Source organism: Salmo salar, chromosome ssa01, assembly GCF_905237065.1.
Source record: "Salmo salar chromosome ssa01, Ssal_v3.1, whole genome shotgun sequence".
NCBI classification, from domain to species: Eukaryota; Metazoa; Chordata; class Actinopteri; order Salmoniformes; family Salmonidae; genus Salmo; species Salmo salar.
The window spans coordinates 43,484,639-43,510,201 of record NC_059442.1 but is presented as its reverse complement, the minus strand read 5'-3'; the positions used below and the strand labels follow the sequence as shown (position 1 = coordinate 43,510,201).

Below are 25,563 nucleotides of genomic sequence, written 5' to 3'. Positions count from 1 at the left end.
AAAGGAATATTCATATTGTGACGCTATGTGATCATTTATCCTAAATATCTGCCTTCATAAATGTGTAGTGTCCTAATTTAGATGTGCCTGCTGCATTCTATAGGCTATTTCAATTAGAATGATGCATCTATTAGCCTTACCAGTAGGAAAATCACGCAGGTTGCGTTTATAGCACCATCATCAGCATCAGATGATGAGGATAAGTAGTCAGGATATTTCCTTCGTGAATCATTACTGCGCTCAGTCTCACCTTTGACAAATTGCACACGCTGTATGTCCGCTGTCGTTCGTTATTGCTGTCCGAGCAATGCCAAACGATCGAGATTATCTATCCATCGTTACATTTCCAGTGCGTTTCCTGTTCTGTAGCCTACGACTCTGAATTGCGGTGGACTGTGGTGTCTCATAAAAATGTACGAGCGCCGCGCTCTCTCTCTTCAGCATCATCAACGACCGAACAGCAGAGGACAGCAAAGCGCAGGCATGCAAGAAGATGAGGCTGCGCGTGCATCACCAACGGCCCTACGCGCCTGCGCGCATGCTGGCATAACGTAGCGGCAGGCGCCACTCGGAGGCGCGCACAGTAAAAACCACTAAAGAGTCACGACCAACGTTTGTTGATATTTTACGTGCACGGTATTTATATGATATGCGACGGTCAGCAGGTTTTCCATCATATTCCAAGCAATAGACTAGCATTTTTTCCCTCATGCATAATATGGAAACAACATGCATCTGATTTGGCTGGTGATTGTATCTCTTAGTGGAGTGTAAAAGCCTTAGTAATGTGACGTGTAGTAATGTGATACTGATAGTAGGCCTATAGTGTAAGTTGTACTAGTATTAGAGTAGAGTGGTCACTCACATACATACGTTACTGCCAGAAGAGGATGGTCCACCCCTTTAAGCGGGGTTCCTCTAGGTTTCTTCCTAGGTCCCTTCTTTCCAGTGAGTTTTTCCTGGCCACTATGCTTCTGCTTTAGGCAGGGTATCTGTAAATCACTTTGCAACTACTGTCGATGTAAAAATTGCTTTATAAAATACATTTAATTGACATACAAATGTCACACCCATTCAAAATGTTTTTTCATTGTTATTTATTCATAATATATAGTTTGATAAAATACACTTTGTTTACAAGTGCTGATTACTATATTACATTCACCTGCATTTTAAAATGGAGACTTTCCCATCTAAAAACAGCAAAAAAATTACAGACTGATGGGAACACACCCTTCACAAGACAAACAGACATTTTCAAACCATTATTGGATGACACTTAAGAAACGTTTCCTCCTAACCAAGTCTATCCTCACCCTTTACTTTCTGTCCTTCGGTTTAAAAATGGGATCGAATCAATATATCCCTCTGAATTTAAGCTATTGATGGGTTAAAAAAAGTAAATCATGGTTTGAGAGAAAAGGACAAAGTGGAGTAGGCTACTGAATCAATAATTCAACGCTCTCTTAAACTTTACGAGATGTCAGCTGCCTTTTTTACAAAATGTGGGTAAAAACGACTTTCTCTTTGCAATCCATCACATACACAAGTCAGTTAATAGAACAACATCGAAATTCATAAAAAATATATAATTAATACTAGATGTTGGGGAAACCAAATTAGACTAAAACATGTATTTATTTAAAATAAAATGTATACAATTTTATAGGTGATCAAATGAATTAACAAAGTTTGCAATGATAGGGGTCAAATCATAAATATTGGGTCTCTCATCTTTACAAGAGATGCACCCTTCATATATGAACCATTTGGCTGCTTCCAAATGGCCCCCTATTCCATATATAATGCACTACTTTTGACCACAGCCCATTTTGGATGCAGACTTTGTGAACTTTTTGAGACTATAAAGAATCATGTGACTGTAAATAAAGACGTCAACTAACTTTTAAGCACACACACACACACACACCCACACCTGGATCCAATCCACAGACCACTTACAAATGGTGCCATGAAATTGTATTCATTTTCCCCCAAATAAGCACATAATGCTGAAAATATGTGTAAGACAAAACAATGCCCCATATCTTATTAACCAAAGTCGTTACAAGAGCATACAGTTCAGATGGTTACAATATTCCAGGCAGGACTTCAGTGGAAAAGGACATGTAGATTTCCATAAAAATACATGGGTCATATAGAATCAGAAAACTTGGGGATGTTTTTTTTGCTACAAAAGTTATGTTGTGGTCTGTCCACTCTTTCACACAAAAACATAAGAAAAAGGGACAGCCAATATACACTCACCGGCCAGTCAATAAGGTATACCACCCCATTCACGAAAATTGATCACTCCTACAGACAGTGAGTCACGTGGCCGTGGCTTGCTATATAAAGCAGGCAGACAGGCATTCAGTTACTGTTCGATTGAACGTTAGAATGGGCAAAACTAGTGACCTAAGAGACTTTGAGTGTGGTATGATCGTTGTGCCAGGCACACCTGATCCAGTATCTGAGAAACGGACACCCTCCTGGGCTTTTCACGCACGAGTGTTTAGCGTTTACCGAGAATGTTGCGATAGTCCTGTGGGTGAAAACAGCTCATTGATGAGAGTGGTCGAAGGAGAATAGCAAGAATCGTGCAAGCTAACAGGCGGGCCACAAACAGACAAATAAAAGGCGCAGAACAACAGTGGTGTGCAGAACAGCATCTCGGAACGCACAACTCATCAACCCTTGTCACGGATGGGCTATTGCAGTAAACGACCACCATTCCATTCCTATCAGCTAAAAACAAGAAGTGTTTCTAGTGGGCACGTGATCACCAACACTGGATAATTGAGGAGTGCAAAAACATAGCCTGGTCCGACAAATCCTGGTTCCTGTTGCGTCATGCTGATGGCAGAGTCAGTATTTGCCGTAAGCAACATGAGTCCATGGTTCCATCCTGCCTGGTGTCAACGGTACAGGCTGGTGGCGGTGGGGTACCGCCGTCCAATCTGCAGCAACTGTGTGACGCCATCACGTCAGCATGGACCAACATCCCTGTGAAACGTTTCTGACTTGTAGAATCCCCGCCCCGAACAATTCAGGCTGTTCTGGAGGCAAAGAGGGGTCTGACCCGATACTAGATGGGTGTACCTAATAAACTGGCCGTTGTACTGTATATCATTCTAGTAAATACCCTGTTGTTTTTAAAAATGCTTTGTAAATAGATTTTTTTATATTAAAATATATTACTTTGTTTAACTAGTCAGACACTTAAAAACGAGATCTGATCATTTTGTTTCATAAGGTGACTTTGGCATCTTACCATGGAAATTATTTCTATAAAATATACCGTTACACAGCAACTATCTTGAGTTTTAGTCAGATCATTTCAAAAATATGATTGATACATTTTGATTTTATAATTGCAATCACCATGCATACCCATATGATGTTCCTTTGTTTTATATGTAGCTAGTAAATTGTATCTCTACCGCCTATCAACCTGAATACTGTACCTGGAGCCTATACAACTTTGAATGGTTTCATGATAGCACAGCATTTAGCGTTAAAATACACATTTCTGCGTAGTTTCTTTTAGAGATATAAACTCCTTTGCAATTAAAAACAATAAAATGTTGGATATGCTTAAGCAAGGAACATAAAGCTAAATTAATTTCTAAATCTAGCTCAACGAAAGCCAATATTTACAAAGCAAAAGAATAATACAAGAACAAATCTTCATTTTTCTCCTTTCTTTCTCTGAGTGTTTTAAATGTACATCACTGCTAATAGTTACTCTGCTATACACAACAAACATATATGAAAACAAATGCGTCATGAGACAGAATATCTACAAGTCGAGGTTTATGGAGTTCATGGAGTCGGGAAAACTTCACACGATGATCTGAAATGGCAAAGACCTCCGTTTGTAGCTTGGTTCCAGATCTGTTTGTGGTGTATTGCTAACTCCTATGGTCATTGCCATAAAACAACACAAACAGATCTGGAATCAGACTATACTCAGCTTGCTCCTTGAAGGGCACTATTTATCAATTTATTTGTGAAATGCTTTTACTTTTCATCACCATGTTAGAGTACAAACGCTGTACACTACATGTACTATACAGTCTCAGTGTCAGTCACCCCTGTTAGTAGAAACGCTAAGTGCAATCGTTATGTGAAATAATGTTTTATAATCTAAATCATTTGAAATATCTATTATCTTTTAACACATCTGTAACTTTGTTTTTAGTACTATATATATATATAAATGATTGACTGCGACCTTTAAAATCTATATAAAATCAGTATTTGTACTCCCCCCACCTACACACAAACCTCAAGGGGTCGATGAATATAACTCCCTTCTTCACCTTTTAAAACATCATAACTTAAACTCCCGAATGAGGAGTGGCAGTCTTTATCATAACATTGTTATTACGTTCTACAAAAATAGCAACATTCATTTTTTTCTTCCTTTTTTAAAATCTAAACTATCTTTACAAAAATATAGCACAATAACATGTCCAAGTGCAAAATATTGCCAAGATTCAACTTTTGTCTCAAGTCTGAAAGGTTAAGATTTGAACTGATCGGTGAATTGTACAAAACAAACTATTTTTCAGATGTAATAGATGAAAGTGGAGGTTGTTGAGGAGAGGACAGCTCATAATAATGGCCGAAACAGAGCAAATGGATGTATTTGATACCATTCCACTTAGTTTCGCTAAGCATGTCCTCCCCAATTAAGGTGCCACCAACCTTGTTGTGTCATCCAGTATAAATGATTTGCCACCCCACTGAAAACCATGTGCTGGGTTGAGTATGGCCACTGTGCATTTTACCCTGGTAACCAGGGTTAGGGTCAATTCCACTTCAATTCAGTCAATTCAGGAAATACACTGACATTCCAATTCGTCATTCTTTTCAAATTAGAATCGGAATTGAAATAAAAACATTTGAATCAGTTTACTTCCAGAATTTAAATGGAACTGACCTTGCTCGTCACCGCTACTTGTTGATGGTGGTAGATGACTTGATGCTGATTTGTTCCTTGGTGCAATAATAAAGAACTGAAACAGATAATTTCTACATTTTATGTAGTGCTGAGCGATTAGTGATTTTTGAAGTCGGTTTGGTTTTGGTTCGATTCCAATTTTTTTTAATCCGTTTTTCGATTTTGATGATCTTTTTAAACATTAAATGCACTATACATTATGTGAATAAATAATAAAACAATTAATAAAAGTCACATGATGGTAATGACTGGCCATTGTTGTGTATCACTGATTAACCATCATTTATTCACATTATTTTATAAAAGTATTTGTTTTATTTTATGACTTTTTTTTACTTCATTCTGAGTCGTCATCTCATTTAGAGCTGCTGCCTATGCTGTACAACAAAAATCACTATTTTGTAGTTCTTCAAAGTAAATAAGGCATACTTTTATGACTGCTAAATACCAACTATCAAACACTTAGATGATGTATTTTCATGCTCGCGAAGCAACTGCATTCGAGCTCTCTCGATCGCGTGCTCTCTCTCCTCCCCATGTCTTGCTCCACACAGACCGCACGTAGTTATTAGCACGTTTTCTGAGCTAAACTATGTAGAACATGGTCCTGTTAGGAACTACAACTCCCTACTACATCACACAGTTTCAGGCTTGATCTGATGTAACTCTACAGAAACTGCATAGAGCTCACAGAAATGCAATTCAAATAATTGAACCGAGGAAAAATAATAGTTATTCGCTCAGCACTACATTATTCCATTATTAGTAGTTTTATCGTACCACTAGACACGAGACACAGAGGTTTGAAGGGCCAATGCAATCGTCATGGCAGAAGGCCCCACACCCTTTACAAATGATCATAGCCTTGAGTCGGCAGTAGCATTTAGACTGAACGTCCTCTATACCAGATCCCTCCATAAACCCCTGCTCTGGAGACCCCTCCCCCTGGCTGCTGTGGTCCAACGGGTGACCGGCAGGTATGGTGGTGACGGTCACTGAGAAAGACATGACACTGCCGGTGCCACTGCCGCTGTCCCCACCACTACCTGACACAGAGGGGGAGGCGCTGGAAGTGGTGCCTGAAGCAGCAGCATTGTGATTCAGAGCATGAGGTACAGACATGCTGATGGTGCCACCGTAGCAGGAACCCACAATGGATTCCTGATTATCGATTGGAGGTCTCTGGGTTTGAAAGGCAGACGAATGCTGGTGAGTACTGGGGTCCATGGTCCCCACGTGGGGAGATACAGATAAACGATATGGCTCGGAATGACCACCCTGTTTAGTATTGCAGAGTTCCGGGTGCCTCCTGTGCTGTGATTGTGATTGGGTGAAAGGTTTGGTTTCTTTGGCTCTTGCAGAAGTGCCACTGTCTCTATCTGTACCGGCTGAACTGTTGTCCTCCTGCTCCGGTATACAGCCCCCCACTGATGGAGACTCAGACATTACTCTGGAGCAGTGTTGAAAGTCATCCATTTTTGTGACTGAGAAGCCCTGCTCTTCCATCTTGACTCCAGCAGGGTTAGAATGAGACTTATTCTCCACTGACTCCTCCCCTTCGTTAGCCAGCCTCCCCCCCAATGTGCTCTCTCTTCAGATTGGCCAGTGGGGTCAGTGAGGTGTTAGCCGTGGTCAATGGGTGGAAGCGTTTACTGCTCTCTGAGCCTCGTCCGTACGTGGAGACATTGAGGAGGTAGTGCCCTGACAGGGCAGGCCTGGACATCCTCTTCCGTCCAGGGAACCCTGCGGAGAACCGGGGATGGTCCCCACACTCCTGGTGCCCCAGATTACAAGCTCCGAACTGTGCAGGCTGAGCTCCACCTGAGACCCCAAATGGCTGGTTCTGGTGCTGGTGGGTGGCCCTGTGCAACAGAGCCTGAAGGATCTGTTCCTGGATGTCTTTGTTAGGTGTTTCCCTTTGATGGCACTGGAGCTCTGCCAACATTCCTGCTCTTGTTCCAGGTATGGTGGAAGTGGACTGGCCTATGGATCCTTGCTGTTCAGATCTACTGTAGTCCTCCACACCACCAGCGTGTAGGTATTGGCTCTTATTCTCACCACTGGCTGTTCCAGCATTGCTGTGAGACTTTATCGTCCCTTTGTCATCATGGCATTTGGCCTGGGCCATCTGGACATCGGCCTTGGCCAGAGGCTTGGGGAGGATCTGTTCCAGAGGGACCTCTTTCCCCTGGAGGAGAGATGTGACCAGAGGGTTGTTGGCTGGGATAAAGTGGATAGCCCTAGCTGCCATGGAGCTTCCAGATACACCAGATACATACTGGCTCTTCACACCACACACAGATGAAGTGTAGCTAGAGGTTGACTGGGGACCTGGTGGGTATGACGTATGTTGAATGTTCCCATGTTGAGGTCCCATCAGAGAACCTGGGTTCATCAGACCATCGGAGTAGCCTCTCTGTTGGTCATCAGTGAGAGACGCTCTACCGGTGTTGGAGCTTCTTTGAGACAGGCTAAGGTCAAAGGGCACAGAGGAGCCTGATGATTGGACCGAACTGGAGTGGGCTGGTGTGGTGACTGCATCAGGTGATTGACAGGTAGATTGACCAGTGATGCTACTTACTGACAGCCTGGTGGTTGACTGAGACTGGGTGGAGGAGGGGGGTCTGGAGTGGAGGGTCTGGGCTGAAGCTCTATGCTCTACATTGCCTCCTCCTGGTCCTGGGCCTGGTACTGCACCTTTAGAGGAGGAGCTGGCTGCAGCAGCTGCTGCTGCACGCTGGGCCCGGGCTAGCTGGGCTTTAGCCTTGATGTCAGCCAGAGTGCGAGCACCAGTGCGTCCGGGGCTGGGGCCAGGGCTGAGGGGGACAGGGAGAGGTGTCCTGGGGGACACCTGGGTTGGAGATGCAGGGACCGATAGGATTCGTGACACAGGAATCTGAAAAGGAAAGTGAACAAGAAAGAACACAAGCTTAACATGTGTGGGCCTTCCTGGTGTATGTATTCGTACCTGATGTTTTTAGTCACCACAAATACATTTCAATATACAATATTTAATTGTAAAAAGAATTACAATATTTACCTTAAGCGGAGGCACTCTCTGTGCTGTTGTTATGGTGGCTGCTGGAGAGGTTACCACAGATACTGTCGGTGGAGTGATGCGGGCCCTCTTCTCTGGAGTCAGCTCTACTTCCTGTTCACTGGATGAGGACTTCCTTTTCAACGGCTCTGGGGGTGGGGTGGTGGATATGGGGGTAGATACATGGCTGGATATAGGAGTAGATAGAGGGGTGGATACAGGGGTGGATACGGGGGTGGATACGGGGGTGGATACGGGGGTGGATAGAGGGGTGGATACGGGGGTGGATACGGGAGTGGATAGAGGGGTGGATACGGGGGTGACTGACACTGAGACTGAGGCACCTCTCTCTGGTGCAACATCTTCCCTCCTCTCCCCACTGTGCTCGTCCAAGCCCAGAGGCTCTGGCTTTGAAAGGTCGGTCGGCAGTGATGACCTGAGCTCCTTCTTGCAGCAAACCTCTGGAGGACTCTCCAGGGCAGGGGACTGTGGGATCTCAGGGGAATGGGGGGTCTCCGGCTGAGCTTCTTTCAGCTCCTGTTCCTCTTCCTCCATCTGCTTCTCCCCAAGTGGAGTAACCATTGAGGTTGAGTCCATCACGTCCTGTCTCCTCACAACAGGTGCCTCCACTGCCATTATAGGCAGGGATAAACCTCTGCTACGAGTCCTGTGTCTGGGGTACTCAACCGCCAGTGTCTTCTGTACATTTTTCGGTAATATAACTGGTGGGACAACGGGTGGGACTGGTACTGTTTCTTCGTGAACAGGCTCTGGTTCCGGTCTTGGCTTGGAAGGCTCTATGGGTTTAGATGGAGGTTCTATTGGTTTACATGGAGAATCTATGGGTTTACATGTAGGGTTTATAGGCAGTGATGATGATCGGAGCCTCCTCTCTGAAGAACGAGTATGGCAGCTGTTCTCAGGGACCTTGGGATCTTGCAGTGCTTGGCCAGCAGGACTTGGCTGAGTTGGAGGAGACAACTGGGGTTTGGTGGCTGAGAGCTCCAGACTGAGACCAGACTCAAGCAGCTCTTTGGATTCCTCTAAGCTGAGTCCAGAGCTGGATAGGAACAGAGGAAGGGAGAGAGAGAAAGCACGAGTGAGAGAGAGAGAGAGAGGGAAAGAGAGAGAGAAATTTAGAGAGATAAAGCACGAGAGAGAGAGGTCAGCCAACTATAAAGAAAGGATACATCTGAGGGATATGCAAACAGAGGCTTGCAGGTAAAAAAAAAAGCTTGAATGACATAACAATAACTACAATGTATTTTACAGATTCCAGCCCTGAAAAATGACTTACTTTTCACCATAGTAGCTCTCAAAGAAACTTTCCTTCCAATACTCCACCTTCTTCTCCTTTTCAATCTCCTGACGCATTCTCAGCTGCAACTCAGGAGTGAACTCACCTTCGTGGTTTGGAAAATATACAAATTTTAAAAAAAGGTTTATGAGACATTTAAAAAACCTTGTGAAAAATGATGTTTAATAAAAAGTTCTATTTTGAAGCAGAAGCACAGTAGCCTGGTCCAAGATCTGTTTACGCAGTCTTGCCAATGGTCATCATCATGCTATTGACAATTAGCGAGACGGCACAAACAGATCCGGGACCAGGCTAGAAGCACTGACCTTCTGCCAGTCGTTCTTTCCAGGACTGAGCTGCTGATGTGAAAAACTCATTGTTCAAGGCAGAACTGGTGACCTTTAACAGACCATCCATACAGGCCTAAAGATACAGACAGAGATAACTTGTGTACATCATCATAAACTGCAGTATCATTATCACTATCACAATCATCGTGACAATCATTATCAGCATTATTGTCATCACCATCTGATTATCGATAGTATCATCATCGTCATTATCATCATCAGTTCATAAAGAGAGATGAGAGAGACTCCCCATGGGATTATTTCCTGCAAATACCTTGTGGATGATTACAGAAATTAATTGCAAGTTGAGTCTCTTGGTTTTAAACCCCTTTGTCGACAGAGACCTTACGGTGTCTAGTACCTGTTGGTCGACCTCAGGCAGCAGTGTGAGTAGCTTCTGTTGGCACTCTGTGGGCAGGACAGAGAAGGTGTGTTTGTTGATCAGGGCACGCAGGTTGGTGTTAACCAGGATAGAGTCTGGTGTCTCAACGTCTATCTCTGCACACTTGGTACGCTTCAGTTGCCCTGGATTAATAAAAACACAGCACAAGAGAAGATAAATCCCCTGTAAATCATAAAAAATAACTAAAAAGGTTTGTTTGTGCTGTAGCCAACTTCTATGGTTGTTGTTGTATTTGGCATGTCAATGATCATGGGAGTTGGCAAGACAGCACAAACAGATCTGGGACCAGGCCAACAGAGACTGGTACATACAGTATAAGCCTACTATATCTAAATGACAAAGACAAGCTGGATGAGTCTACTACAGAGGCGGCAGGTAGCCTAGCGGTTGAGAGCATTGGGCCAGTGAATGAAAGGTCGCTGGATTGAATCCTGGAGCCGACAACGTGAAAAATCGTCTGATGTGCCCTTAAGCATGGCATTTAACCCTAATTGCCCCTATAAGTGTGCTTCAGCTAAATTATTAAAATGTAGGATCTGGTCACGGCAGTAACACGATCTCGCCGAGCCAGTATTTGAATTGGCGATCACGCTGCTGCGGTATATGGAATGCAAATTCTATCATCTGCATTCTGGAATGTCTGAAATACCTGAAATATCTAGTACTTACGTGCACTGAGTCGACTGGACCTCTGAGACATCTTCCTGGTACCAGAAGCAGGACAGGAGTCTGTTCGGATGGAGAGAGGAACATGATTTGATTTGATTTAAACACAACTCAGCCACACAAGTTGATACACTGGGTAAAATATAAATGAGCATAAGACAACTTATTTCCATTGTGGAAGCAGGAAAGGCTTACTGATGTACACGGCAAAACTGGAACTGGATAAGAAAGCTATGACTACAGTGCTTTGTGTAGAAAAGGTAGAGACTAGCGTGAGATGATCATTGACCATAATCGATAATGATTGTTTCCTGTAGGCTTCTACCAATAACGTGCGGTGCATTCAGAAAGTATTCAGACCCCTCAACTTTTTTCACATATTGTTACATTACAGCCTTATTCTAAAATGTATGAAATCGTTTTTTCCCCCCCTCATCAATCTACACACAATACCCCCGTAATGACTAAGCAAAAACAGTTTAGCCATTTTTGCAATATTCAGATCTCTCTAGAGATGTTCGATCAGGTTTAAGTCCGGGCTCTGGCTGGGCCATTCAATGACATTCAGAGACTTGTCCCGAAGCCATTCCTGCGTTGTCTTGGCTGTGTGCTTAGGGTCGTTGTCCTGTTGGAAGGTCAACCTTCTCCCCAGTCTGAGGTCCTGAGTGCTCTGGAGCAGGTTTTCATCAAGGATCTCTCAGTACTTTGCTCCGTTCATCTTTTCCTCAATCCTAACTAGTCTCCCAGTCCCTGCCACTGAAAAACATCCCAATAGCATGATGCTGCCACCCCCATGGTTTCACCGTAGGGATGGTGCCAGGTTTCCTCCAGATGTGACGCTTGGCATTCAGGCCAAAGAGTTCAATCTTGGTTTCATCAGACCAGAGAATCTTGTTTCTCATGGTCTGAGAGTCCTTTAGGGAAACTCCAAGCAGGCTGTCATGTGCCTTTTACTGAGGAGTGGCTTCCATCTGGCCACTCTACTATAAAGGCCTGATTGGTGGAGTGCTGCAGCGATGGTTGTCCTTCTGGGAGGTTCTCCCATCTTCACAGAGGAACTCTAGAGCTCTGTCAGAGTGACCATCGGGTTCTTGGTCACATCCCTGACCTATGCCCTTCTCCCCCGCTTGCTCAGTTTGGCGGCCAGCTCTAGGAAGAGTCTTGGTGGTTCCAAACGTCCTCCATTTAAAAATGATGGAAGCCACGGTGTTCTTGGGGACCTTCAATGCTGCAGACATTTTTTGGTACCCTTCCCCAGATCTGTGCCTCGATCATGTCCAATCAATTTAATTTACCACAGGTGGACTCCAATCAAGTTTTAAAAACATCTCAAGGATGATCAATGGAAACAGGATGCACCTGAGCTCCATTTCAAGACTCATAGCAAAGGGTCTGAATACTTTACTATGTAAATGTGATATTTCCTTTTTTATTTTGTCATTATGGGGTATTGTGTGTAGATTGATGAGGAAATGTTTTTATTTAAACCATTTTAGAATAAGGCTGTAACGTAACAAAATGTGGAAAATGTCAAGGGGTCTGAATACTTTCCGAATGCACTGTAGCTACAGTGAGCTCCAAAAGTATTTTGTTGTTTTGGCTCTGTACTCCAGCACTTTGGATTTGAAACGATACAATGACTATTTGAGGTTAAAGTGCAGACTGTCAGCTTTAATTTGAGGTTATTTTCATCCATATTGGGTAAACCGTTTAGAAATGACGGTACCTTTTGTACACAGTCCCTAAGTGTTATTGTCAACAAGAATATAATATGTTTCTAAACACTTCTACATTAATGTGTATGCTACCATGATTACGGATCATCCTGAATGAATCTTCAATAATGATGCGTGAGAAAGTTCGAGGCATAAATATCATACCCTCCCAGAAATGCTAACCTCCCCTGTTATTGTTATGGTGAGAGGTTAGCATGCCTTGGGGGTATGATATAAAATGCTAACCTCCCCTGTTATTGTAATGGTGAGAGGGTAGCATGTCTTGGGGATATAATATTTTTGAGTCTAACTTTCTCACTCATCATTATTCACGATTCAGTCAGGACTATCCATAGTCCTGGTAGCATCCACATTAATGTAGAAGTGTTTAGAAACATATTATATTGTTATTTACAATAAAAGTAACTCCAAAAATAACGCAATACATTATTTACCATTAATTTCTATTGTGCACAAAATAATCTGAAACACAACCAAGACAAAAGCTTGATGTAGTCCTTGCGTGCTAGGAATATGGGACCAAATACTACTTTATTACACATAAGTGAATTTGTCCCAATACTTTTGGTCCCCTAAAATGGGGGGACTATGTACAATATGTGCTGTAATTTCTAAACGGTTTACCCGATATGTATGAAAATACCCTCAAATTAAATCAGACAGTCTGCACTTAAACCTTGATGTCATTGCATCATTTCAAATACAAAGGGCTAGAGTACAGAGCCAAAACAACATCAAAATTGTCACTGTCCCAAAACTTTTGGAGCTCATATACTGTATGTCTATGTCTGCCACCTACCGGTCTTAGTGGCAATGGTGTCAGCCATGTCCTTCACGTTCTTGATGAGCAGTCTTGGGCTGGAGGTGGTGGGCATGCCCCCCTGTCTCCGCTGGTTCCTCTGCTGCTTCAGGGCCTGTGGGACAGAGAAGAAGGAAAAGAGGAATCGGGAGGGAGAAAAAAAGGAAGGAAAATAGGAAAGAAGAAAGGAAGAGATTAATTACCAGTGCCAAGATGAATGTTCGCTCCTGTCTTAGACTCCCCCCTCAACGTGGCATATTGAGTTACATCATAGCGCTTGATGTTTTTTGCGACTGGACTTGAAGAAACTTTAAAAGTTCTTGAAATTTTCCAGATTGACTGACCTTCATGTCTTAAAGTAATGATGTACTGGCATTTCTCTTTGCTTATTTAAGCTGTTCTTGCCAAAATATGGACTTGGTCTTCTACCAAATAGGGATATCTTCTGTACACCACCCCTACCTTGTCACAACATAACTGATTGGCTCAAACGCATTAAGGAAAGAAATTCCACAAATAAACGTTTAACAAGGCACACTTGTTAATTGAAATGTATTCCAGGTGACTACCTCATGAAGCTGGTTGAGAAAATGCCAAGAGTATGCAAAGCTGTCATCAAGGCAAAGGGTGGCTACTTTGAAGAATGTCAAATATAAAATATATTTTGATTTGTTTAACACTTTTTTGGTTAATAGATGATAATAGTGAAGACATCAAAACTATGATATAACAAATATGGAAATATGTGTTATTTCATAGTTTTGATGTGTTCACTATTAATCCACAATGTAGAAAATAGTAAAAATAAAGAAAAACCCTTGAGACTGGTACTGTATATATTATGTGATTTAGTCTAGAATCAACACCACTTTCAATATAAAACATATATCGTATTGTCTAACAATCCAACAGGCAAGTCAAACACTCCACAAAGAAATAAGTGGCATTAGCCTACATTTTCACTTCATTCTTTCTATTTCCCTGTAAATAGTTTTCAATATACAGTACAAAAGTTAGATGTAAAATACGCCTACTGTCTACTCTGTGTGCCTCACCTTGCAGGCAGATTTTCATTTGAATAGGGTTTATTTCTGCCTAATAAACCGATAAAACAGCTGAAAGTTCCACAGCAGTGCAGATAATTACGATCAAATCAAATCAAATTGTATTAGTCACATGCGCCGAATACAACCGGTGTAGACCTTACAGTGAAATGCTTACTTACGAGCCCCTAACCAACAGTGCAGTTTCAAAAAACATGGATAACAATAAGAGATAAAAGTAACAAGTAATTAAAGAGCAGCAGAAAAAAATATATATATACAGGGGGGTGCCGGTACAGAGTCAATGTGCGGGGGCACCGGTTAGTTGAGGTAGTATGTACATGTAGGTAGAGTTAATTAAAGTGACTATGCATAGATGACAACAGAGAGTGGCAGTAGTCTGTGTAGCCATTTGACTAGATTTTCAGGAGTCTTATGGCTTGGAGGTAGAAGCTGTTTAGAAGCCTCTTGGACCTAGACTTGGCGCTCTGGTACCGCTTGCCGTGTGGTCGCAGAGAGAACAGTCTATGACTAGGGTGACTGGAGTCCTTGACAATTTTTAGGGCCTTCCTCTGACACCGCCTGGTATAGATGTCCTGGATGGTAGGAAGCTTGGCCCCAGTGATGTACTGTGCCATTCTTCGCACCACCCTCTGTAGTGCCTTGCGGTTGGAGGCAGAGCAGTTGCCATACCAGTCAGTGATGCAACCAGTCAGGATGCTCTCGATGGTGCAGCTGTAGAACATTTTAGGGAATCTGAGGACCCATGCCAAATCTTTGTCTCCTGAGGGAGAATAGGTTTTGTCGTGCACGCTTCACGACTGTCTCATTCGCATCCCCAATGTCTTTTAAAATAACTTACACAAGGTGTTTTATTTGTAACAAAGAAGTTATTAAATTCAACAAGCACAGTGAATGTCAAGTGTGCATTTATTCTACAAAACTGGTGTCTTTAGCCAAATTAGAGCAACTAGAGCTACAGTTTATTAGCACAGAGAGCAAGCAGTGTTATCTACTGGCGCCGGCTGTCGGCTAAACAGTTGATTACAGGCTCATTTATTGCCGGCTACTTAAATTAAACTAAGCTACTTTTCAATTGGCTAGTCAGAAAAAAAATTCTGCCAAGCCCTCTTCCACTAGAATGAACGATATGCATCTTCTGATAGGACAGTCACAAAGAGAGCGTTGACAGGGAAACACTGCTGGTTTCATCTAGGTACCTGTGGGCAGTGTGATTTGTGTGCTCTGTTGTTGGTTGCAGTCTCTGTGAGAGAATTTCAGGGCTCTAAAAGAGCGACCATTGTACTCGCATATGCGCCTAAAACAGATGTGTGCAAACTCAAAAAGTAAAGTATAAGAGCGTGCAAGTTTTGATTTATAGCAACACATAAATGCTGCTGTAGCTATTTTCATAGCATTTCTGCCGATTGGTTTTATAGCTGGTAGCTAATCACACAAAGAACCATTGAAATAAGAATGATTTAGGACATACACTACCGTTCAAAAGTTTGGGGTCACTTAGAAATGTCCTTGTTTTTTAAAGAAAAGCCAATTTTTTTGTCCATTAAGATAACATCAAACTGATCAGAAATACAGTGTAGACATTGTTAATGTTGTAAATGACTATTGTAGCAGGAAACAGCTGATTTTTAATGGAATATCTACATAGGGCTACTGAGGCCCATTATCAGCAACCATCACTCCTGTGTTCCAATGGCAAGATGTGTTGAACTCACGATGTGTTAGCTAATCTAAGTTTATCATTTAAAAAAGGCTAATTGATCATTATAAAACCCTTTTGCAATTATGTTAGCACAGCTGAAAACTGTTGTCTGATTAAAGAAGCAATAAAACTGGCCTTCTTTAGACTAGTTGACAAGGCCCCCCAACTCAAATCAATTATTGTATGGATGAACCCAGCAACAACAGGTAAATGGAGACAGATGCAAATCCAACAAATAGAAAAAACAATAAGTACAACTATATTTATGAAGACAATCAATACACTCACTAGGAAGATATAAAGGTATTTTCTAAATAACACCATAAAGGTCTGGACAAAGAAAACAAAATGCATCCAAACAGACCTGATCTACAGTATCTAGAAACAAGTCCAAGACAATCAACACTCTACTCTGGAGGAAATACTCCTGGAAAATTCAGTGAAGAATTTTCAACTCCTATAATACAATCAAAGTACAAACGGGACATCACACCAAGCTGCTGGGTAACCGTGGGGAGAGCAGGGCTAACCACACCCATACTCCTGCCCAGTCCTCAATCATTTCTGGACCAAAGTATACAAAGTATTGCATGATACATTTGAAAGCTCACTTTATGTAAATCCAGAACACATACTGCTGGGGAGAACCCCTAATGCGATAAGTACCTCTTCAGAATTCTGATAATAACCTCACTAGATTACTAGAAACTGGAATACAAATACGTAATTGGAAAGAGACAATTCATGAAATGTATACTATGACAATTATAACTCATAGAATATGAAACCAAATGACAATTTTTTAAACAATTATTATTAAAAAAAATGACGTACATTATATTATGAAATATTTATAGGCCCTAACAGGAGATAAAATTGTAATGTTTTAAATGGACGGGTGTGGGTGGTCACGTGTGTGTGCCTGTGGATGCGTCCATCATTACTTTAAGACATGAAGGTCAGTCAATGTGGAAAATGTCAAGAACGTTTCTTCAAGTGCAGTCACAAAAAGCATCAAGCGCTATGATGAAACTGGCTCTCATGAGGACCGCCACAGGAAAGGAAGACCCAGAGTTACCTCTGCTGCAGAGGATAAGTTAATTAGAGTGACCAGCTTCAGAAATTGCAGCCCAAATAAATGCTTCAGAGTTCAAATAACAGACACATCTCAACATCAACTGTTCAGAGGAGACTGCGTGAATCAGGCCTTCATGGTCGAATTGCTGCTGCTGCAAAAAAACACTACTACAGGACACCAATAATAAGAAGAGACTTGCTTGGGCCAAGAAACATGAGTAATGGACATTAGACCAGTGAAAATCTGTCCTTTGGTCTGACGAGTCCAAATTTGAAAATGTTTGGTTCCAACCGAGTGTTCTTTTGAGACTCAGTGAAGCATGGAGGTGGAGGTGTGATGGTGCTTTGCTGGTGATACTGTCAGTGATTTATTTAGAATTCAAGGCACACTTAACCAGCATTGCAGGTTTGCGCTTAGTGGGAATATAATTTGTTTTTCAACAGGACAATGACCCAACACACCTCCAGGATGTCTAAGGGCTATTTGACCAAGAAGGAGAGTGATGGAGTGCAGCATCAGGTGACCTGGCCTTTACAATCACCCGACCTCAACCCAATTGAGATGGTTTGGGATGAGTTGGACCGCAGAGTAAAGGAAAAGCAGCCAACAAGTGCTCAGAATATGTGGGAACTCCTTCAAGACTGTTGGAAAAGTATTCCAGGTGAAGCTAGTTGAGATAATGCCAAGAGTGTGTAAAGCTGTCATCAATGAAAAGGGTGGCTACTTCGAAGAATCTAAAATGTAAAATATATTTTGATTTGTTTAACACTTTTGGTTAAAAATCTCAGCGTAGAGCCCTGAGTTTGCACTTCTCATGTAATGTAGAATAAGTGGTACTGATGTGTCAAAATCCACTTAGCCTTATCATTATTTTCTGGCACATTCATTTATTTTCTTTTGGGTGTTTCACATAGCAGCCACTTTTCATTTGTTTTTCAAGATAATGTGTGCAGTGGACAATTTTTCTGTTAAAAGAAAATACATAATTTAAAGAACAAACATTGTGGCAATTCAGATATTGCAGTAAAACTGTAAATAAAACTTTGATCTCAAGAGAAGACAGACGAAATGTTAAAAAAGGTTTAACGTTATTTTACTTAGGAGATCGTGCTGATCATAGAAGCCTAGGCCTAGACAATATCCAAAATAACTAACAATACACTGAATTCATACATTCTCAGTGATGTAAATTGTAAAGTCATGTCCAATAACAACAACTTTTTCCAATCTGGGAGGTAAATTTGACAAAGAATTCAATAATTTAGCTGTGTATTTCGGATGGAATCAAGGCATTGGAATGTACCAGAGGCCATCAAAATATAGGTAATTCGGCAACAACAACAAAAATAATGTTGGGGAGGCCTGCCTAGCTAATTTTTCTTTTGGCTGGCTACTCCAGGTACTTGTGGAAAAGACTGAGGGCACATCACTGAGACACTGTCAGGCAGGTTATGAGGCACCAGGTCAGCAGCAGTACTTTATTTAACTTTTACTTACCCAGGTTAGTCTTGTTGAGAAAAGAGAGAACTGGTCTCTATTAACCAGTGAATAAAAGACCGATGGAGAATCAGCCCAGTAGCCTACCTGTTTGAGAGCCTTCTTGCTATGTTTCTGTGAGGGAGAGATGAGCTTGCTACTGGGGACAGAGGGAGATGAACAACGCGGCTGAGGAGACGACGGATCAGAAGACAGCGTGGAGGCCACTGGGAAGGAAACACAGCACAACTTAGACAAAGTCAATAACACATTAATACGCTTAACAACAACCCCAATGTTCACATCCAAAACACTGATAACATTTACATAAATACACAAGTTGTATGCTGATTGAGTGTTTCAGGTCATCTTTAAGATGGATATACCAAAGTAGATATGTTTTGTTTTGCAGTCAGACACAATACAAATCTATGTTGCATCTAAAAGATTGCTGAAAACATACACAGAAAGTTGGCCTGGATGTGCATTGCATTTTTTTTTTAATCGAAGACTCCTTGACTTTCCAACTGCCAGAAAAAAAACTGTTAGTAGCAAGATTATGTAAAACAACTTTTGTAATGGTTATTTCCTGTTTTTTTAAACAAGGCTTACATCTTTATTTCTCACTCACCGTAGCTGTTATCCTTTGACTTGTGTCTTTTTGGGTCTTTTGATAGCATTTGCTTTGATGGAGCTTTTTGCATTGATATTAAGAACAATAAAAATAGAAAAGAAAAAAGAAAAGAATATATCCCCGGGCTCAGAAGATATGCTGCTACTTTACTTCAACGGTTCCTTAACTTGTTCATTTGTGTATATGAGGAAGTGGTCACAGATCTGACTCAAACAAAAAAAGAATTTCCTGTTGTAACCGTTGCTTAAAATGTTTAAGGGACAGAGAGAATGACAGAAATGGCCTAAACTTCATCTCCTTCTAAAGTGTTACTAAGATGGGCAACAGTCTGATGTATAGTATTAATCAAGAAATGTACAGCTGCACACTCAATACTGAAAATGGAAACACCACAATAACTTGAGTGGGACATTCACCTAAATATAAAGAGCAATGGTTGGCACCGAAATGAGTATCGGAACCTACAGTGCCTTCGGAAAGTATTCAGACCCCTTGAAGTTTTCCACATTTTGTCACGTTACAGCCTTATTCTAAAATGTATAAAATGCATTGTTTTACTCATCAATCTACACATAATACCCCATAACGACAAAGCAAAAAACTGTTTTTTTGAAATGTTTGCTAAAAACAGAAAAACTTTATTTACATAAGTATTCAGACCCTTTGCAATGAGACTCGAAATTGAGCTCAGGTGCATCCTGTTTCCATTGATCATCCTTGAGATGTTTCTACAACTCCATTGGAGTCCACCTGTGGTAAATTCAATTGATTGGACATGATTTGTAAAGGCACATACCTGTCTATATAAGGTCCCACAGTTGACAGTGCATGTCAGAGCAAAAACCAAGCCATGAGGTCCAAGAAATTATCCGTAGAGCTCCGAGACAGGATTGTCTTGATGCAGAGATCTGGGGAAGGGTACCAAAACATTTCTGCAGGATTGAAGGTCCCCAAGAACACAGTGACCTCCATCATTCTTAAATGGAAGAAGTTTGGAACCACCAAGACTCTTCCTAGAGCTGGCCGCCCGGCCAAACTGAGCAAACGGGGGAGAAGGGCTTTGGTCAGGAAGATGACCAAGAACCCGATGGTCACTCTGACAGAGTTCCAGAGTTCAAGAAGGACAACCATCTCTGCAGCACTCCACCAATCAGGCCTTTATGGTAGAATGGCCAGTCGGAAGCCACTCCTCAGTAAAAGGCACATGACAGCCCGCTTGGAGTTTCCAAAAGGAACCTAAAGGACTCTAAGACCATGAGAAACAAGATTCTCTGGTCTGATGAAACCAAGATTGAACTCTTTGGCCTGAACGCCAAGTGTCACATCTAGAGGAAACCTGGCACCATCCCTACGGTGAAGGCTGGTGGTGGCAGCATCATGCTGTGGGGATGTTTTTCAGCGGCAGGGACTGGGAGACTAGTCAGGATTGAGGGAAAGATGAACGAAGCAAAGTACAGCGAGATCCTTGATGAAAACCTGCTCCAGAGTGCTCAGGACCTCCGACTGAGGCGAAGGTTCACCTTCCAACAGGACAACGACCTTAAGCACACAGCCAAGACAACGCAGGAGTGGCTTCGGGACAAGTCTCTGAATGTCCTTGAGTGGCCCAGCCAGAGCCCGGAGTTGAACCCGATCTAACATCTCCGGAGGGACCTGAAAATTGCTGTGCAGCGACATTCCCCATCCAACCTGACAGAGCTTGAGAGGATCTGCAGAGAAGAATGGGAGAAACTCCCCAAATACAAGTGTACCAAGCTTGTAGCGTCTTACCCAAGAAGACCTGAGGCTGTAATCACTGCCAAAGATGCTTCAACAAAGTACTGAGTAAAGTGTAATATTTCCATTTTTTTATTTGTAATAAATTGGCAAAAATTCAATAACAAAAAACTGTTTTTGCTTTGTCATTATGGGTTTTGTGTGTAGATTGATGAGGGGAAAAACAATGTTATCCATTTCAGAATAAGGCTGTAACGTAACAAAATGTGGAAAAAGTCAAGGGGTCTGAATACTTTCCAAATGCACTGTATTTCAGTAAATTTCAAGTATTGCAATAATAGCCTAATCATCATGGAAAAAGGTGAAGCTAATAAATGTATAGCGAAATATACAGTATCCTACCTCTCGTTGTCCCTATTTCCTCATTCAAAAGAGTGATGTTATAAATATATTGTGAAGTAGTATCATACCTCTCCTCCTCCACTGTCCCCTCATGCCCTCCTGGTTGTTAGTGTAGTTGTTGTTCTCTGTGCTCTGGGAATCAGACAAATTATCACTATCGTCCTCCTCGGACCCCTCCTCAGACAGCTCCTTCACCGCGTCCCCAATGTCCTTCTACTCACAGACACACAACATACATATATACACAAATTATATAAATACAGCACATTATAGACAAACACACAACATACACTGAGTGTACAAAACATTAATCAGTGTAGACGAAGGGGAAGAGACAGGTTAAAGAAGGATTTTTAAGCCTTGAGACATAGCTTGTGTATGTGTGCCATTCAGAGAGTGTATTATATATTTTAAGTGCCTTTAAATGGGGTATGGTTGTAGGTGCCAGGCGCACCGGTTTGTGTGAAGAACTGCAACGCTGCTGGGTTTTTCAAGCTCAACAGTTTCCCATGTGTTTCAAGAATGGTCCAACACCCAAAGAACATCCAGCCAACTTGAAACAACTGTGAGAAGCATTGGAGTCAACATGGGCCAGCATCCCTGTGGAATGCTTTCGACACCTTGTAGAGTCCATGCCCCAACGAATTGAGGCTGTCCTGGGTGCAAAAGGGGGGGCAACTCAATATTAGGAAGGTGGTCTTAATGTTTTGTCCACTCACTGTACACATTCTATAACATACACACCCCCATAACACGAACTGCTTTGAATGACTCCTAACATTCAAAGCAATTAATAATGATTCATGTGAATTTCCAATTGTTTGTCAAGCTCGCTGTGTGAGTCATAAAGTTGCTCTACATTTCATTCTCCTTCCATAGAGAAGCAGTGTCATCATAAATACTTTTAACAGCTCATACTTATTGACAATGTGGAGCTGCCTATTAGTAAAAAAATGGCATGTCAATCTCACAGAGATATGTCGGCGCTTATTGGTTTCATGCTTTAGATTTATACAAATTTGAAACTGACCTTCAGTGTGTAGACCCCCATTCGTCCAGGTACTTTGTAGAAGATCCCTTCTTCACCGCGAGAGTTGGTGTGGAGCATAGCATTGAGACAGGCCAGCGGGGAAGTACCACTAGATAACAGGAGAAGAGGAAAGCACAGCCAGTTACATCCAATGAAGCAGACAGCTGACTGGCCACTACAGAGCCAACTTGAACTGTACTGGCTGTGACATTTCCTTTTGACATTGTCCTTTCCAGCATAGTTTCAGCAACTATTGAGGATGTGTAGCCAGGCCAAGCTGGCCAACCCAGTACACCTCAGCCTGGCCCGGTTTGGCCCTATAGTGTGAATCAGGCGCCAGTGTAGTGTATTCAGAGCTTCAGCTGAAATTATTAGACTGTGCTGCCTGAAATAACAATACCTGACATGCAAGAACAAGTTGTTAATAACATGTTGTAACTTCTTGTTACAAGTACAAGTTGCTAATAACATGTTGTAACAAGTACAAGTTGCTAATAACATGTTGTAACAAGTACAAGTTGCTAATAACATGTTGTAACAAGTACAAGTTGTTAACATGCAATGGGAAAAACAAAGAACATTTTAGTGAGTTTGTTAAGGGAGGGATGGGCAAAACTTGCTTTGTCTTACCTTCTGGATGACAAGAGTGAAAAAAATGAAACAAGAAACAAAATCATTAGAATTATGTGAATGTAATAATTACCACCAAGAAGAAGAAAATAAAAAGGGAAAGAACATGAGCAATCAATCAAACAAGAAGAAATGATGTGTTGCTATTCATAAACAAAACTTGGCCTAGTGTGCTGATCTTGTGTATCAAAAATGAAGTCAAAACTGTGAAGAGCGACCTAAAGGAACCTTAAAAAGGGATCTAAAAAAGGACCTTTTCTTTGAAAACAAACAGAAGACATATGAGAGACTGTTTATTTACCTAATCTCTTTCAGTCTCTCCCTCTGGATCACCTGTAGGATCTCTTTGTGGCTCATAGGTGTGTTGGGGTACTTTTCTAATACCTGAAAGAATAAAGCACAAAATCGGTCAATGGATTGCAGTGTAATAATGTGTAATACATACCTAAAACCACTTGAGAATGTAAAACAACCTCTAGCCTAAAGACAATAACATGTCAACCTGTCCTAGACTAGTGTTGACATTGCTTATGGTGTTACTACACATTATCAACCCACAATTCTATAGTTGGGCCTAGTGGTATGGAATTAGGACCTAGTTGTATGAAATGAACATGCCAATTGAGTAAGCTTCAACTGAGGTGTTCTATACTTCTGTGATGTCATGTCATAGCTCTTACTTAGAGAAGGTGTACTGATTTAGGATTAGTTTTGGCTTTTAGATCACAATTAATAAAATGACATAGACAGGGAGGACCTGATTCTAGATCAGCACTCCTACGCATACGGTTTTTAGCACATTCATTAGTGGTGTGGTTTGTTAAGACATGAAGTCAACCTCTGGGAATGAGTCTGTCAACAATGATTAAGTGCATGCTTTTACCCATTGTCAAGAGAATATGTGTCTTGCTGGAAATAAGACAGACCTCAATGACCTCACCAAAGCACGATTCACTTCCTTTGCGTATGTGTAAAATGAGAAAGCCTGAACAAGCTCACCACCCACCACCATCATAGCTGATGTAGCTAGCCTAAATTCTAGCCATGATGACGTCACCACAGACAGAACAATGAGACAGATATTTCACTGGAAGTATAAATGTGAAGCATCCGCTTGGCGTTTCCACTCACTACCAAATATGGTAATGAGAGGAAGCTCAGTGGCCAGCAGTGGGAGAAGATGGAAGGAGATGGATTTTGGCCGACATTCTTCAAATTATCTCATGATGAAAGATTTGGTCTCAATACAGTATAGTTACATTACATTCACAATAGTTCCCCAAACTAAAATCTGTTTTTAACAGAGTGGACTAAGTTTTGTAGACCTTACCCTTTGCCAAAGTTTTTAAAAATCGCGTTGTTTAGGAGCGCAAAGGCGAATTGAGTTATTGGACACGCGCACTTCACAGAGTAGGCGTTCCCTAACGGAAATATGCATATGTTTGCTAAAACAGGCAAATAGGATCTCGCTAACTTGTGCTTGGTTCTGCCCACTATGACTAATTTGTTCCCATTGACAGGCTGTGGTCTATCTTGATTTAGTTACACCAATCTTTGATGTCACAAAGGTTTTCATATGAATAGTAGCCGAACTGTCAGCTGTCAACTAACGACTGTTAGCTAGCTGGCTAGCTATGTCATTGCTGTTACTAGTTTTAATTAGCTACACTGTGTAAACAAGACACACTAACATAGCTAATCAAAACTAGTAACAGCAATGGTTTGCTAATACATGTAGCCATAGGTAGCTAAGCATGTTAAAAACCGAATGGCCAATACAGTGACCAGGTAGCTAAAACAACTTTATAAATAGTTTATAAACACTACTGATGTAGCTAGGTAGCTAGCTAGCAAGTTGACTACTACCATGCTAACGTTAGCTGTCGTTCATTGGTCATTACCTAGCGTTATAGCTAATGTCCATCGACATAGGGCGATTAGAACTAGCTGGAGAGCTAGACACTTGACAACGACCATGTTTCAATGTATTTTGTCAGTTCAGAACAAGCTGTCAAACTGAATTTGAGTTAGCATAGCTTGCTAACTGGCTAGCTGTACGCTCGCGCAACACTTCGTGTTTACTTTAAAGCAACACAGACATGTCTGCGGTCGAAACAATCATTCTGTCAATTTCCTATCTACAACTTCAACAACTAAAGCAAACTACATGGAGACATTGATATAGCTGTTTTCTGTAAATGAATCCACAAGACTGTCAAGCCAATCTTGATGGACTCCCAGTGCTTAGCTAGCCGACAAGCAGGCCTTGCGTTGCATACGCAACATTTCGTCTGCACCAGCGGGTCATGAACTCATAAACAGTTGTACAAGTGGGAGCGAAGGGAAAACAAGCACAACAAACGTTGAATAGAACGACAGTAAATACCGTCTTAGCAGCTTCTGCCCATGTCCTCCCCTTCTTTTTCTTCTGTCTCTCCCTCATCGCTGCGGTCTTGTGCTGATTAGTGTTGAATATGACAGTGTGTTAGTTGAAATGTTGCTTTAGTTACCGCGCAAGACCGACCGCTTCTGCCATATTGGGCTTTTACTGCTTTACTGTAAGGAGTGTGTCAT

At 41.7% G+C, this 25,563-nt stretch overlaps 2 protein-coding genes across 26 annotated transcripts in view; both read right to left on the bottom strand.

Annotated features, from left to right (window-relative positions):
• The window catches only part of dtnbb (dystrobrevin, beta b), a 56,102-nt gene extending 55,615 nt beyond the window's left edge, over window positions 1-487 (bottom strand). For 14 of the 21 annotated variants that reach the window (XR_006769845.1, XM_014197656.2, XM_014197681.2 and 11 more), the window contains exon 1: window positions 251-487. The gene's annotated coding sequence lies outside the window, so the exon portion shown is untranslated. Of the gene's footprint in view, window positions 1-140 lie in introns of all 21 variants that reach the window. The other 7 variants (XM_014197689.2, XM_014197715.2, XM_045718056.1 and 4 more) reach the window with 3 other exon arrangements.
• Window positions 488-1,080: 593 nt separating this feature from the next.
• LOC106603742 (putative Polycomb group protein ASXL2) lies at window positions 1,081-25,563 on the bottom strand. Of its 5 annotated transcripts, XM_014197798.2 has the most exons (14): window positions 25,376-25,563; window positions 23,291-23,373; window positions 22,990-22,992; window positions 22,360-22,468; window positions 21,398-21,542; window positions 19,209-19,271; window positions 18,686-18,804; window positions 13,258-13,372; window positions 10,726-10,785; window positions 10,015-10,178; window positions 9,630-9,726; window positions 9,304-9,409; window positions 8,010-9,066; window positions 1,081-7,865 (listed from the first exon to the last, which is right to left on the bottom strand). In XM_014197798.2, the coding sequence occupies exons 1-14, from the start codon at window positions 25,430-25,432 to the stop codon at window positions 6,531-6,533; spliced, it is 3,513 nt and encodes a 1,170-aa protein (XP_014053273.2). In that variant the 5' UTR covers window positions 25,433-25,563; the 3' UTR covers window positions 1,081-6,530. The 5 variants fall into 5 exon arrangements, with proteins under 5 accessions (XP_014053273.2, XP_045573960.1, XP_045573969.1 ...); XM_045718004.1 differs by lacking the exon at window positions 22,990-22,992 and having other exon boundaries at window positions 10,003-10,178; XM_045718013.1 differs by lacking the exon at window positions 19,209-19,271 and having other exon boundaries at window positions 10,003-10,178; window positions 25,376-25,562.

Excerpts from the sequence above, each read along its gene's own strand:
- LOC106603742 (XM_045718004.1), bottom strand. The coding sequence starts at position 25,432 with ATGAGGGAGAGACAGAAGAAAAAGAAGGGGAGGACATGGGCAGAAGCT. Across the intron at positions 22,469-23,290 it reads GAGAGACTGAAAGAGATTAG|TGGTACTTCCCCGCTGGCCT; the intron begins GTAAATAAACAG and ends CCTGTTATCTAG. Across the intron at positions 10,786-13,257 it reads CACCATTGCCACTAAGACCG|ACTCCTGTCCTGCTTCTGGT; the intron begins GTAGGTGGCAGA and ends CCATCCGAACAG.